We start from the raw sequence: 14,620 nt of genomic DNA, 5'->3' as shown, positions 1-14,620 counted from the left end.
CTTCTGCCTTCTCCCTGTTAACTTTGACACCCAACTAATCCAGAACATATCAACCTTCGCTTTAAATATACCCAATGGCTTGGCCTCCACAGCTGTCCGTGGTGATGAATTCCACAGATTCACCATTGCCGTGAACCTCCTAGACCCTCTCCAATGCCAGCACATCCTCTCTTAGGTAATACTCAGGCTGACAATATTCCAAGTGCTGTCTGACCAATGCCTGATAAAGCCTCAGCATTACATCCTTGTTTTTGTATTGCAGTCCTCTCAAAATGGAAGCTAACATTGTATTTGCCTTCCTTGACACTGACTAAGTTAACCTTTAAGGAATTCTGAACTAAGACTCCCAAATCCCTTTGCACCTCTGATTTCTGAATTTTCTCCCCATTTAGAAAATATTATACACCTTTATTCTTCCTTCTTCCAAAGTGCATGAAGGTGAGTGAAACAGAGCTCTGCAGTCTCTTGTGTTCCCGTCAGAATTTCAGAATGAGGAGATGCCCTCCTAGCACCCACTCCGAGAGTCTCCATGGGGTCCTCTCCATGGAGGATGGAGACCAGTGAGATGTTGGAGCTCAACTGGGATGGACAGGTCAGTTGGTCAATAGCGAGGCTACTTCCAGGTCACATGTGCTGAACACTGAGAGCGTAGCTCACCCTCGGCAGCTCTCCCTCCAGGATTGAGGAGCTGGCTGGCATTCCCTCTCCTCCTCAGGTGTATGACTGAGGGTGGTCGAGAGACCAACAATGGAGCTGCTGGGTTCGGGCAGGCCCGGTCTTTGGCTGACTGTTTCTCTGCTGCTCTCTCAACAGGTAACATGGATCGGCACCATTACGAAACCTTTGAAAAGTTTGGGAACGATTCATTTATCATTCATCTAGACAATGGCAGAGGGTAAGGAGGGGGGATAGTCGTAGCTTCCAATGGGACGGGCAAAAGTGTGTGCACGTGTATGCATGTGCGTGCCTGTGCGTATGTTATGTGCACGTGTGTGTATGTGTGCTTGTTCGCCCGCGTGTGTGAGATTATGCAGCTGTGAGTGAACAGTCGTGATGCTTGTGTGTGAGATGTATTGACATGTGCAGGAGCATGTAATGGTATAAAAGCAGAAAAGGATGAACAGGTATGAGCACGCACAAAAAGATGTCACGTGTGCATTTCTTTGTAGTCATTGGAAAAAGTGTCAGACTCTACAGAGTTACAACAGGACAGCTTTTATTGAAAGCAAACACTTTGAACATAAGAATGGTGTCTAATAGAATAATTCATCAAGGTGACAGACTCAGTGTTTAGAGTTCCTGCACTACATCAATTCCCCAAGCAGAACATGTGACAGACCCAGACAGAACTACTGACAGACCCAGACAGAACTAGTGACTGACCCCGACAGAACTACTGACAGACCCAGACAGAACTACTGACAGACCCAGACAGAACTAGTGACTGACCCCGACAGAACTACTGACTGACCCCGACAGAACTACTGACAGGCCCAGACAGAACTACTGACAGACCCAGACAGAACTAGTGACTGACCCCGACAGAACTACTGACAGACCCAGACAGAACTACTGACAGGCCCAGACAGAACTACTGACTGACCCCGACAGAACTACTGACTGACCCCGACAGAACTACTGACAGGCCCAGACAGAACTACTGACAGACCCAGACAGAACTACTGACAGGCCCAGACAGAACTACTGACTGACCCAGACAGAACTAGTGACAGACCCAGACAGAACTACTGACCGACCCAGACAGAACTAGTGACAGACCCAGACAGGACTAGTGACAGACTCAGAGAGAACTAGTGACAGACTCAGAACTACTGATAAACCCAAACAGAACTAGTGCTACCTTCATACATAAAATGACAGCATGGGTTAACTATTCACATATTGGTGCAATGACATAATTAGTTTACCACAAAACTATCTACTTTAGCTGTTGTTGAATCCAGTAAATCACCTCTCCAGGTCAGTCTCTTACACATTTCAAAGTACATTTATCACCAAAGTGTGTGTCTGTCACCCTGAGATTCATTTCCTAAGGGCCATTCAGAGTAAGTACCAAGAAACACGATAGAATCATTGAAAAATGCACACAAAGAAAGACGGACAAACAACAATGTGCAAAAAACATCAAATCGTAAAAATACAAAGATGGAAAAACAAAATACAAAGGGAAGAGATCTGGCCTGCATCCTGTTCTGTGTAATTATTTCATTAGCCTAATTACCAGTGTTTCTGTGAAACAATTAACTGCCCTTGTTCCCTACATGTTTTTAATATAACTTACATAAAGCTTAACATGAACGTACATGAACAAAATGCTAGAGGAGCTACACGGATCATAAGACGGAGGAGCAGAATTAGGCCATTCAGCCAATCAAGACTTCTCTGCCATTCATCGTGGCTGATTTCTTGTCCCTCTCAACCCCAATTTCCTGCCTTCTCCCCGTAACCTTTGGCACCCTGAATGATCAAGAGCCGATCAACTTCGGCTTTAAACATACCCAATGACTTGGCCTCCACAGCGGTCTGTGGCGATGAATTCCACAGATTCACTCAGACGCTGCTTGACCTGCAGATCGGGGGGGTTCCCAACCTTTTCTGTGCCTTGAACCCCGGCCATTAACCCGGGGGTCTGTGGAACTCAGATTGGAGAACCCCTGCTCTAGAATTGTGTTTTTGCTGCTCACGATCTCCGGCATCTGCAGAGTCTCTTGTGCTTAACATATCGTATGATTGATAGGTGCATCAGATGCTGCCTGACCTGCTGAGTTCCTCCAGCATTTTGTGCATGTGGCTTTTACTATCACCGACATAGGCCGTGAAATTTGTTGTTCTGTGCCATCAGTACAATGCAGTATATAAAATAAACAATAAATTACAATAAGAAATATATAAAATATAACTATGATTATGATTATGAGGACACGCAGTCCCCTTTTATTGTCATTTAGTAATGCATGCATTAAGAAATGATAAAACGTTTTTCCAGAATGATATCACGAAAAACACATGACAAACCGACTTAAAAACTAACAAAAACCACATAATTATAACATGTAGTTACAACAGTGCAAAGCAAAACCGTAATTTGATAAGAACAGACCATGGCACAGTAAAAGTCACAGAGTCTCTCGAAAGTCCCATCATCTCACGCAGACGGTGAACCTCCAGCGCCGCCAACTTGCCGGTGCAGCATCCTGGAAGCATCCGACCACGGTCCAACTCCGAGTCCGTCCGAAAAACTCCGAGCCTCCGACCACCTATTCGACACCGAGCACCGAGCACCATCTCTGCCAAGCGCTTCGACCCCAGCCCCGGCAACAGGCAATAGGCAAAGCCGAGGATTTGGGGCTTCCCCTCCAGAGAAGGCCCCAAACTAAGTCGTACAAAACCACAGTAGCGTAGCAGTTAGCACAAGACTACAGCTCCGGGCGTCCGAGTTCAGAATTCAATTCCAGCGCCCTCTATAAAGAGTTTGTATGTCTTTCCTGTGGAATACGTGAACTTCCTGCAGGTGCTCCAGTTTCCTCCCACAGTCCAAATACATACTGGTTAGTAGGTCATATTGTGAATTGTCCTTTGGTTAGGCTCTGGCTAAAACTGGGGGTTGCTAGGTGTCGCGGTTGGAAAGGCCAGAAGGGCATATTCAATGCTGTATCAGTTAATCAATCAATAAATGAACGGCAAAAATAGGTAGTGTCATGAGGTAGATATCATATCAAAGTTTCAATCATTTCATTCTTCTTTACACTAGGGTAATGAGAAATAACAAGCAATTTTGAATCTCAAACTGGTTCATTAAATGTATGATGTACTTAACACAGTTCTGATCAATTCCTTTCAGAAGAGGTGTATGTGCCTTTAGAGGGAGCGTAGCTAAGGTTCAGGAGACTGGGTCCTGGGATGACGGGGACTGTCACATCATGAGGGATTGGATCAACCAGGCATGGTTTTACCGGCGCTGACAGAAATTGAGTACAGGCTTTGGAAAGTTATGCTGAAGGTGTATGAGATTTTGGTGAGGTCAGAGTTGGAGTATTGTGTGCCGTTGTGGTCACCTGGGAGAGCTTGGCGGGGCGAGGGGGGGAGGGGAGACTTCTTCATGTGGAGGGGAGGAGGAGTTACTGTGGAACAAGCTGCCAGCAGAAGTGGTGGATTCAAATTTGATTTCAACATTTGAGAGAAGTTGGATATGTACATGCATGGTGGAGGGCTATGATCCAGGTGGGATAAGGTAGAATAACAGTTCGGCATGGACTAGATGAACCAAAGGGCCTGTTTCTCTGCTATGACGTTCTATGACTCTATGACCTACCATCAGAAAGACAGCAATAAGACTGAAAGAGTACAGAGAAAATTTACAAACATGTTGCCGAGACTTGAGGGCCTGAGTTACAAGGAAAGATTTGAGTACGTTAGAGCTTTATTCCCTGTGTAACCCTGGTTTCAGCTAGCAGCTTCATCTAGGGGAAGACAGCCCCCGGCACGGCCAAACTTAAGGAATCTTGTCTGGGTGGATGCTGCACAATGTGTCCCCTGTTACAAATCAGTTCCACGAAATAACAAACAGTACACAATAATTAAATGATTGAGCTTCATAACTCTTAATTTGACTGTGTGGTTTGTAAAGAGACAAAAAAAGGATCCGTTCTCATGGGACAGTCTAATGAGCAACGTTGGAGCTCACGGTTCTGTTCCTTTGTTCCCCATCAACCTTCTCCGATCGTTGCTGACCCTCGGACCCTCACTCCAAGTCCACTCCGTTTGGTGCTCTACCACCTCTCTTCATTCGCATCTTCTCTCTTCATCTCTCCCCAACAAAAGACCATGAAATCCCTGCTCCCAGATCCACAAGGAAGAACAACATGCCTCTCATTGGCTAGCATACATTCCAAAGCCCCCGTTATCTCTAGTCATAACCTAAACATTGCTGCTACAGAGAAACCATTACCTTAGCAGTGAAACCTTACAGAGAAGCCGTTATATTAGCAGTGAAACCTTGCAACGCATTACACCTGGAGTGTAAGTGAATGTTGTTCTAACCTTTTAACCTATTCCAAGATCAATCTAACTCTTCCCTCCAACATAACCCTTCATTCCTCTATCACCCATATGCCTATCTAAGTCAATTAAGTGTCCCTAATTATCTACCTGTACCACCATCCCTGGCAGGGTATTCTAAACATCGGCCACACTGTGTGTAAAAAAGCCTACCTGTGACATCTCCCCTAAACTTTCCTTCAACCACCTCAAAAGATGTCCTCTGGTATAGGACTGAAGGGATAACAAACATCTTGACTCAGGGAGATGGTCCTGTGGAACTATCTGGTTGGAAAGCTGTGGAGGTCAAGTCTGTGAACACATTTCTGAAAGAAGGTGGATTGTGTATTAGGCACAGAGATAATCTTGAGATGAGAAAGCCTGAAGATGCTGGAAATGCAAAGCACCACGCACAAAATGCTGGAGGAACTCAGCAGGTCAGGCAGCATCTATGGAGAAGAGTAGACGATCGACATTTCAGGCCGAGACTCGTCAACAGGACTAATCCTGACAGAGGGTTTCGGCCAAAATGTCAACTATTTGTTCCTCTCCACAGATGCTGCCTGACCTGCTGAATTCCTCCAGAATTTTGTGTGCATTGCTCAGCACAGGTACACTTGGTGGCCGCTTTATTGGGTACACCTGTATACCTGTTCGTTAATGCAAATATCTAATCAACCAATCACGTGACAGCAGCTCAATGCATAAAAGCACACAGGCATGGTTAAGAGGTTCAGTTGTTGTTCAGACCAAATATTGGCATGGAGAAAAAATGTGACCGAAGTGACTTTGACCCTTGGTGCCAGATAGGGCGGTTTGAGTATCTCAGAAACTGCTGATCTCCTGATTTTTATGCACAACAGTTTCTAGAGTTTACAGAAAATGGTGTGAAAAACAAAAAAAAGTTCAGTAAGCAGCGGTTGTGTGGGTAAAAATGCCTTGTTAATGAGCGAGGTCAGACGAGAATGGCCAGACTGGTTCAAGCTAACAGGAAAGTGAAGGTTATTCAAATAACCACACGTTACGAGAGGAGTATCTCTGAACACACAACACATCGTGCCTTGAAGTAGGTGGGCAACAGCAACAGAAGCCACAACCGCACAATCCGTGGCCACTTTGTTAGGTAAAGGAGGTACCGAACAAGTGGCCAGAGTGTGTGTGTCAATCACTACCTACTACTCTGAGTCATTTTCTTGCAGGTTTTTACAGGAAAATAAAGAAATACAATTAAATTTATGAAGAACTATACATAAACAAAGACTGACAAATAACCAATGTGTAAAAGAAGGCAAATTGCACAAATAATTTTTAAAAATACTGAGAACATAAATTGTAGAGTCCTCGATAGTGAGTCTGTGAATTGAATCAGTTTGGTCGCTATGGATAGCCAAACAACTTTGAAGGGATGGTTTTGTACTTCTCTGTAACATCCCAAATTCACGGCTAATGTAGTCTCTGCAGGTTCCTTTGTTGTTCATGCAAATTGCATCTCTCAGGCGAGACAGAACGAAACAGACTGTACTGAAGCCAGCCATCCGCCACAGCTAAAGAGCGGTAACAAGTACAACAATGCGTCAAGGTCACAACAGAGGGTGCAATCAGTTTTTAGAGGTCATCGGTTCTTCTCCACAGTGTGTGTGCCTTTCTGCGTGTCTGTGAATGCTGATAAAATCAGCGTTTAATGTTCTTCTGCTGACTGCTTGGACTTGGTCACTGTTTACCTCCGGAACACGTCCACAAAATTGGATGGAAGGTGAATACTGAGGCCGTGGGTGAAGCAAACCCAGAGATCGTTCAATTGCCAGTGTCTGATGAGCTGCTCACCTCTCAGAATGAACAGTTTCGATCCCCTTATCTAAGAAAGGATGTGCTGGAATTGGAGAAGGTCTAGAGGAGGTTCACAAGAATGATCCCAGGAATGAAAGGATTAACATATGAGGAGCATTTGATGGCTCCGGGCCTGTATTCCCTGGAATTTAAAAGAATGAGGGAGATCCCATTGAAACCTATTGAATATTGAAAGGCCTTGGAGATGATGTTTCCTGTAGTGGGGGAGTCTAGAATCAGAGCCTCAGAATAGAAGGCTGTCCCTTTAGAACAGAGATAAGGAGTAATTTCATTAGCCAGAGTGTAGTGAAATTCATTGCCATAGGCGGTCATGTAGGCCAAGCCATTGGGTATATTTAAAGCAAAGTTTGATGGGTTCTTGATTAGTCAGGGTGTCAAAGGTTATGGGAAAAAGGCAGAAGAATGGGGTTGAGAAGGATAATAAATCAGCTGTGATGGAATGGTGGAACAGTCTCAATGGGCTGAATGGCCTAGTTTTGCTCCTACGTCGTTTGCTATTTTGGTCTTGTGGAAAGAAAGATTGTAGAGTATTTCCTCAAGGTATACCTTTGAAATTCCTGTTGTGAAGGAAGCCTGCTCTGAGGTCTACCGGGTCATCATGGAGACTGAAAGTTCTAGCCTGGAGGATTTCTAACCCTGTATAACACCACTCACAGCACTGGGCTTGTATGTCACTCACACAAGATGCTCAATATATTAGTTGGCCTGAATCACTAGCCAACCATCGGTAGAGTTAACCCCGGGGTAATTTCAATTCTGTACATCTTCGACCCTCCGGCTTGTTCTGTCCCTATTCCAACCAATCCCACGATGGGACAGATCTCGGACTGCCCTTGAACCTTGAAAGATGTTCCCAGACATTGTTTAATCCCTGGTGCTGTCAAACAGCTAACTCAGTGCATCACTGGTTATGATTATCTGCTCGACTGTGAAATTTCTGTGAAGGATGCCCACTCTAAGGAAGTTTTCATCTTCTCTTCGATAGGTTTTCAGTCAGACCCTCTCTCACTGCTACTCATCTGTGGTCTCTGCTGCCCTCCGACCCTTCGACCACGTGCTCACCCAGACTCGCTCACCTTATCACTTGTCAGTTTGTATTTCCCCCTCCCCCACTCCCTTCTTATTCTGGTTTCTTCCCCCTTCCTTTCTAGTGCTGATGATCAGACCAAGACATATTCATTACCATAGATGCTGCCTGACTTGCTGAGTTGCTCCAGCATTTTGTGCGTGTTGCTCAAGATTTCCAGCACCTGTGGAACCCTGTGGTTGTGATTTGCTAGTTAAATATATTTTGGAGAGAGCATCAGGACTCCTATGCAACAAACTGCTCCCTGATGCTATATGTTACATTGCCTTATGGCAGTGAGGAAGGCCATTTGGCCCGTCAAATCTCTGCCTATCTCTATCATTCCTATCATTCTGATTCAAGATTGAAGTTTATTTGTCTCATGTACAGACAATGAAACAGTGAAACATGTCATTTGCATTAACAACCAGCACACCAGAATTATACATTTTTGCGCCAACATGGCATACCCAACATGCTTGGCATGACAACACAGAACACAAGCAACAAAACAACAACAGCAGAAATAAGCCCCATTCCTGCCTCCCACCTGCACATATACACAGTTCTTTAACCACAGTACAGTTCTCCTACTGATTTCCCTATAGACCATAAACATGCATCACCGCCCCACCGCCCCCAGCTTCTCCTGTTTACGCAAAGGGCAATCTACAGGAAATGAAATAAAAGCTGGAAATCAATAAAGTTTCAGGCCAGTTCTGAAACACTAGCTCTGCTTCCCCCTCCACAGATGCTGCCTGACCTGCAGAGTATTTCCATTGTTTCCTGTTTTTACGATGGACGGTTTCATTTCACATCTGAAACACTTGTCTGTCATACTGTTCATTCATATTGGCTTCCTTCACATCAGGAGCTTGAATGGGATTGGGACTGGAATTGGAATGGCGATTGGTATTAGAATGAGGATTAGTATTGGGATTGGGATTAGAAATGGAATAGGGATTGGAATGGGGATTGGTGTTGGGATCAGGATTGGAATGGAGATTGGGATTGGTTTTGGGATTCAGATTGAAATTGGAATTGGGAAAAGGATTGGAATTTAAATAGGGATGAGGATTGGGATTGGAATGATGATTGGTATTGGGATCAGGATTGGAATTAGACCAGGGATTAGAATTGGAATTGTGAATTTGATTGGAATTGGGATTGGAATTGGTTTATTGTTATTCTCACATGTACCAAGACACAGTGAAAAGCTTGTCTTGCATACTGTTTGTACAAATCAGAACAATAGCTGGAACATTGAGCTAGAACAATGCCATGGATTTTATTACATCATTGTACTACAATGATGAATTGATGTGTAATGAATCAATTGATTAATTCAAGATTTGGGGGGGGCACAGTAGCGTAGCAGTTTGCATGACTCTATTATAGGCCCGGGTTCAATTCCCACAGCAGTCTGTAAGGAGTTTGTACGTTCTCCCCGTGACCTGTAACCATGCCGTATCTCTAATGAAGGTTAGGCTGGAGGAGCAAAACCTCATATTCCGTCCGGATAGCTTCTAACCCAGGGGTTCCCAACCTAGGGTCTATGGACCGCTTGGTTTATGTTAAGCGTCCGTGCCATAAAAAAAGTTGGGAGTCCCTTCTCTAACCTGATGGCATGACCATCGATTTATCCCCCTACGCGTCTCTCTTTTTTCATTCCCCATTCTGGCTCCCCTTTCACCCCTTCTCCTGACCTTCCTAACACCACCCTCTGGTGCTCCTCCTCCTTCCCTTTCTCCCATGGTCCATCGTCCTCTCCTATCAGATTCCTTCCTCATCGTCCCTTAACCTCTTCCACTTATCACCTCCCAGCTTCTCACTTCATCCCACCTGCCCCCTCATCTGGTCTCGTCTATCTCCTGCCAGCTTCTCACTTCATCCCACCTGCCCCCTCATCTGGTCTCGCCTATCTCCTGCCAGCTTCTCACTTCATCTCACCTGCCCCCTCATCTGGTCTCGTCTATCTCCTGCCAGCTTCTCACTTCATCCCACCTGCCCCCTCATCTGGTCTCGCCTATCTCCTGCCAGCTTCTCACTTCATCCCACCTGCCCCCTCATCTGGTCTCGTCTATCTCCTGCCAGCTTCTCACTTCATCCCACCTGCCCCCTCATCTGGTCTCGCCTATCTCCTGCCAGCTTCTCACTTCATCCCACCTGCCCCCTCATCTGGTCTCGCCTATCTCCTGCCAGCTTCTCACTTCATCCCACCTGCCCCCTCATCTGGTCTCGCCTATCTCCTGCCAGTTTCTCACTTCATCCCACCTGCCCCCTCATCTGGTCTCGCCTATCTCCTGCCAGCTTCTACTTCTTCCCCTCCCCCACCTTCTTTTTCTGGCTTCTTCCTTCCCGGTCCTGATGAAGGGTCTCGGCCCAAATCGGCAACTGTGTATTCCTCTCCAGATGCTGCCTGACCTGCTGAGTTCCTCCATCATTTTGTTTGTGTTGCCCTTGAACTGTCATTTTGTCAGGGTCTGCCGCTCACCTGCACCTATAAAAGTTGTGCGTAAAAGTTGCAGAGGGAGTACTCCTTGAAGCCAGTCCCAGATTCAGCATATCTAGGAACGCGGTTGCCTGGGAAGAAAAAAATAATTGCTTCATGGTCTCCTTATGAGACACAGTTCTCCTGCACATCGGCTGGAACTGTGAAAGGGCTTCCTAATGTTTGACTTTGTTTCCTGCGCAGGTTTGGCAAACATTCCCACGACGAGCTTTCCATCCTCGTGCCACTGAGTCAGTGCTGTCGGTAAGTCCTGAGGGCGTATCGGAAACTGGTTTATTATGGGCTCGACCCATGATAGGAAGGGCGTAGAGGTTTTGGAAAGGGCGCAGAGGAGCTTTACCAGGATACTGCCTGGATTAGAGGGCAAGTGTGAGGTCGGACAGACTTGGGTTGTTTTCTCTGGCTGAGAGGGGAGATTTGATTGTGTCACAGCGTGTGCTGGCAATATCAGAACCCAAGTGCAGAGGAAAGACAGACTCTGATGTAGAGGGGGCAACGAGAGTTTATCCGTAATAATTCCAAAAGAACATCGGTGGCTTGACCGAGCAACACCGTAAAAAGGAACGTTATCAAAGCTAGGACCCCACGATTAGCACTAATCAGGCATCCACTTAAATATTACAAATAATAGGGAATCCCCAAGCCTATCAAAATAAACTTAATAAGCTTAAACAGAAAACACCAGGAGACTATATTATAAAGAGCGAGTCACTGAAGAAAAACACAAGGAAATCCAAACAATCAATGGCTCTTGTTAAACAAAAACCATTTCAGGTGCTCTAATAACCTCAGAGCCCAACACTCGCCAACATCCCATACAGGTCTGAAGAACTCATTACAGATAAAGGTATATAAGATTATGACAAGCATAGATAGAGTAGGTAGACAGTATCTTTTTCCCAGTGTTGAAATGTCTAGTAGAGCGAGCGTGCATTTCAGCTGAGAGGGGATTCATTTCAAGAGAGATGTGACGCAAGTTTGTTTTTTTTTACACAAAGTAGTGGGAGTCTGGAATGCACTGCCCGGGATGGTGGGAGAGGCAGAAGGCAGATACATTGGAGCAGGGGTTCCTGACCTTTTTCATGCCATGGACCAATGCCATTAAACAAAGAGTCCATGGACCCCAAGTTGGGATCCCCTGCATTAGAGAATTTTAAGAGACGTTTAGATAAGCAAATAACTGTGAGGGAAATGGAAGGATATGGACATTTTTAGGCAGAAGAGATCAGTTTAGTTGCTCATTTGATTACAAATTTAATTGGCAATGTTGTGGGCTGAACACCTGTTCCTGTGCTGAACTGTTCTATTGTCGCGCCTACCAAGAAACCATGAAAAGCTTTAGTTTGCGCACAACCCAGACAGATTACTCCATAGCTAAGTACATCAAGACAGCAAAAAGAAAAAGAGGTTTGCAGGTTCAGAGAAAGTGTGGTGCAGGGAGACAAATAAAGTGCAGGGGCTGCGACAAGACAGATTGGGAGATCACGAGTTCATCTTTCAGTGTGTGGGAGGTCCTCTGAGAGCAGCGGGGTAGAAGCTGATGGTACGTGTTCTCCGTCTTTTGTACCTTCTGCCTGATGGGAGGGTGGAGAAGAGAGAATGTCCGGGGTGGGATGAGTCCTTGATTATGATGGCTGTTTTCCTAAGAGAGTGGGAAGTATAGATGGGGTCAATGGTGAGGAGGCTGGTTTGTGTGATGGGCTGGGCTGTGTACACACCTCTCTACAGTCCTGGGCAGAGTAGTTACCATACCAAGATGCGATGCATCCCATTAAGATGCTCTCTGTGGTTCACTTGTAAAGATTAATGAGGGTCATTGTGGACATGTTGAATTTTCTTAGCCTTCTGAGAAAGTTCTGGTGTGCTGTCTTGGAGATAGCACCCATGCTGCTGGACCAGGACAGGAAACAACAGGGATGGTCCTGAGGACAAGGACATGGTGGGAAAATAAGGGCATGGATTCTAAAACCAAGGCCTAGGGACCAGTTTGGGTGTGTGGGCACAGGGGGGAGGAGAGAGAATGGGCTTGTTGTGGTGTGGGACACAGTGTCCAGAGAGGTGGAAGGGATTCAGTGTTGATAGGGGGCGGGCCGTGAATTTTCAGAGCTAACACCCCACCTTCTACCACTTGCGTAGAATCAAGCAATCGACGTACCTTCGACTGCAGCTCCTGGCAAAGGAAGAATACAAGCTGAGCGATGTGATGGAAGAGTCGCTGATGAGAGACAAGCTCTCTCCGATTCTGATCGACGCCCACCTGAAAGCAATGGACAGGAGAGTGAGAATCATCTTAAAGATGGTAAATGACTGTGTGGAGAAGGAGGGTCATGACAACGTGGTGGCAAATGACATAGACTTCAAAGTCAATTTAGCCTCTTCCAAAAGGTAGTAGAGGGATCCCAAACTCCCCCCTCTTTTTTTTACTCGTCTAAGTAAAAAATAGAAAGTCTTGAAGAGACTGGTGATCTATGTTACTTTTTGAATTCAATGAATTCAGAACAAAGATGTAATTGTTTCCAAATATGTAAAGTATAGACTCTGGCACAGATTATTATAATGAAAAGTTTCTAAGTTAAGGCACTTACTTGATTTTTTTTTCACTATGGAATCCAATCCTAAGATGTGAATATTGAACAGCTGTGCAATTCCAAAACAGAAGAAACAAAAGACTTTAAAATATATAAATCTTTAAATATATATATATAAATGAAAGGAAAAGGACTCTACCCGCTGTGTGAAAACTTGAAAGTCGGTTGCATTGGCCTGAGAAAACTGGGCTCGCGTTCGGAGACAAGGATGGCGTGGGGATTCTTCCCGACAGATTGATACCAGTGTTGTTCTTAACTCTTTGTGTAAAGGTAGGGGCGGGGCGGCTGACGTCTGCGGTCTGCGGCTCCAGCCGACTCAGTTAACGGTGTTCCTCAGCTTTAATTTTGTGGTAATTGTTTTTTGCGACCTGGTGAAAAGTGCAATAAAAGTAATGGCAATGACTCGCCCCTGTCCCGTGTCTCTTGAGGTTCGACTTGAGGCGAGCGGCCCTGAGGTGGGAGGCCGGTGAGGGTGCACTGCTCCTTCAAGACACGGACACAGGAGCAACACGCACAAAACGCTGGAGGATCTCAACAGGCCAGGTAGTGACTCTGGGCCGGAATGAGCAGTCCATGTTTTGGGTTGAGGCTGTTCACCCAGAGATGCTGCTTGATCAGCCTTCTGCATGTGTTCCCAAGATTTCCAGCATCTGCAGAATCTTTGGTGTCTCAGAGGAGCAAGAGGCTGCAGTTGCTGGAGTCCGGAGAAGCACACATGCACACACACACACACACACACACACACACGCACACACACACACACACACACACGCACACACACACACACACACACACACACACACACACATGCACCAATGTACTAATGCGCACACACACATACACATGCACGCATACAAGTAACGTACTAGATGAACTCAGCAGGTCAGGCTGCATCTGTGGAGGAAAAGGACAGTCAACAAGGGGTCCCAACCTGAAAGGGGAAGGACTTTTGAAATTATCACTCTGGATTCAGATAGCTAAGCCCTAAGGAAGCTCTGGTAAGGTGTATTAAGTAAATAATTCCACAAACTATTGGCTGCCTGTTAAATGCAACCATCAAAATGCACAGCCATGTCAGAGACAGAAGCTTCACAGGCGAGCAATCCGACAGAAGTGGACTCCAGACACAATCGGAGATCCTAGGGCAGTTGACCAGAAGCTTGACCAAGGAGGTTGGTTTAAGAACATAGAACATTAGGGCATAGTTCAGGTCCATCAGCCCGTGCTGTCGTGCTGACCTCGTAACCTGCTTTAAGATCAGTCTAACCCTTCCCTCTCACATAGCCCTCCACTTCTCTATCATCCAGGTGCCTATCTAAGAATTTCTGAAATGCTTCTAACGTATCTGCCTCTACTACCACCCCTGGCAGGATGTTCCACACACTTACCACACTCTGTCTAAAAACCTACTTCGGACATCCTCCCTATATGTTCCTCCAATCACCTTAAAATTATGCCCCCTTGTATTAGCCATTTCCGTCCTGGGAAAAAGTCTCTGGCTGTCCAATCGATCTATGCTGCTGCTTATCATCTTGTACAGCTCTACCA

The 14,620-nt window shown here is 45.7% G+C and overlaps 1 protein-coding gene across 1 annotated transcript in view; it reads left to right on the top strand.

Moving 5' to 3' along the window:
* LOC140203186 (extracellular serine/threonine protein kinase FAM20C-like) overlaps positions 1 to 13,474 on the top strand; it is a 118,451-nt gene extending 104,977 nt beyond the window's left edge. Inside the window, exons 8-10 of the mRNA XM_072269103.1 lie at positions 814 to 895; positions 10,668 to 10,727; positions 12,621 to 13,474. Of these exons, the coding sequence (XP_072125204.1) occupies positions 814 to 895; positions 10,668 to 10,727; positions 12,621 to 12,873 (395 nt within the window). The 3' untranslated portion in view covers positions 12,874 to 13,474. The remainder of the gene's footprint in view (positions 1 to 813; positions 896 to 10,667; positions 10,728 to 12,620) is intronic.
* The last annotated feature ends 1,146 nt before the right edge of the window (positions 13,475 to 14,620 follow it).

This window comes from Mobula birostris, chromosome 9 (genome assembly GCF_030028105.1).
Source record: "Mobula birostris isolate sMobBir1 chromosome 9, sMobBir1.hap1, whole genome shotgun sequence".
Taxonomy (NCBI): domain Eukaryota; kingdom Metazoa; phylum Chordata; class Chondrichthyes; order Myliobatiformes; family Myliobatidae; genus Mobula; species Mobula birostris.
This window is presented reverse-complemented; position numbering and strand designations above follow the sequence as displayed.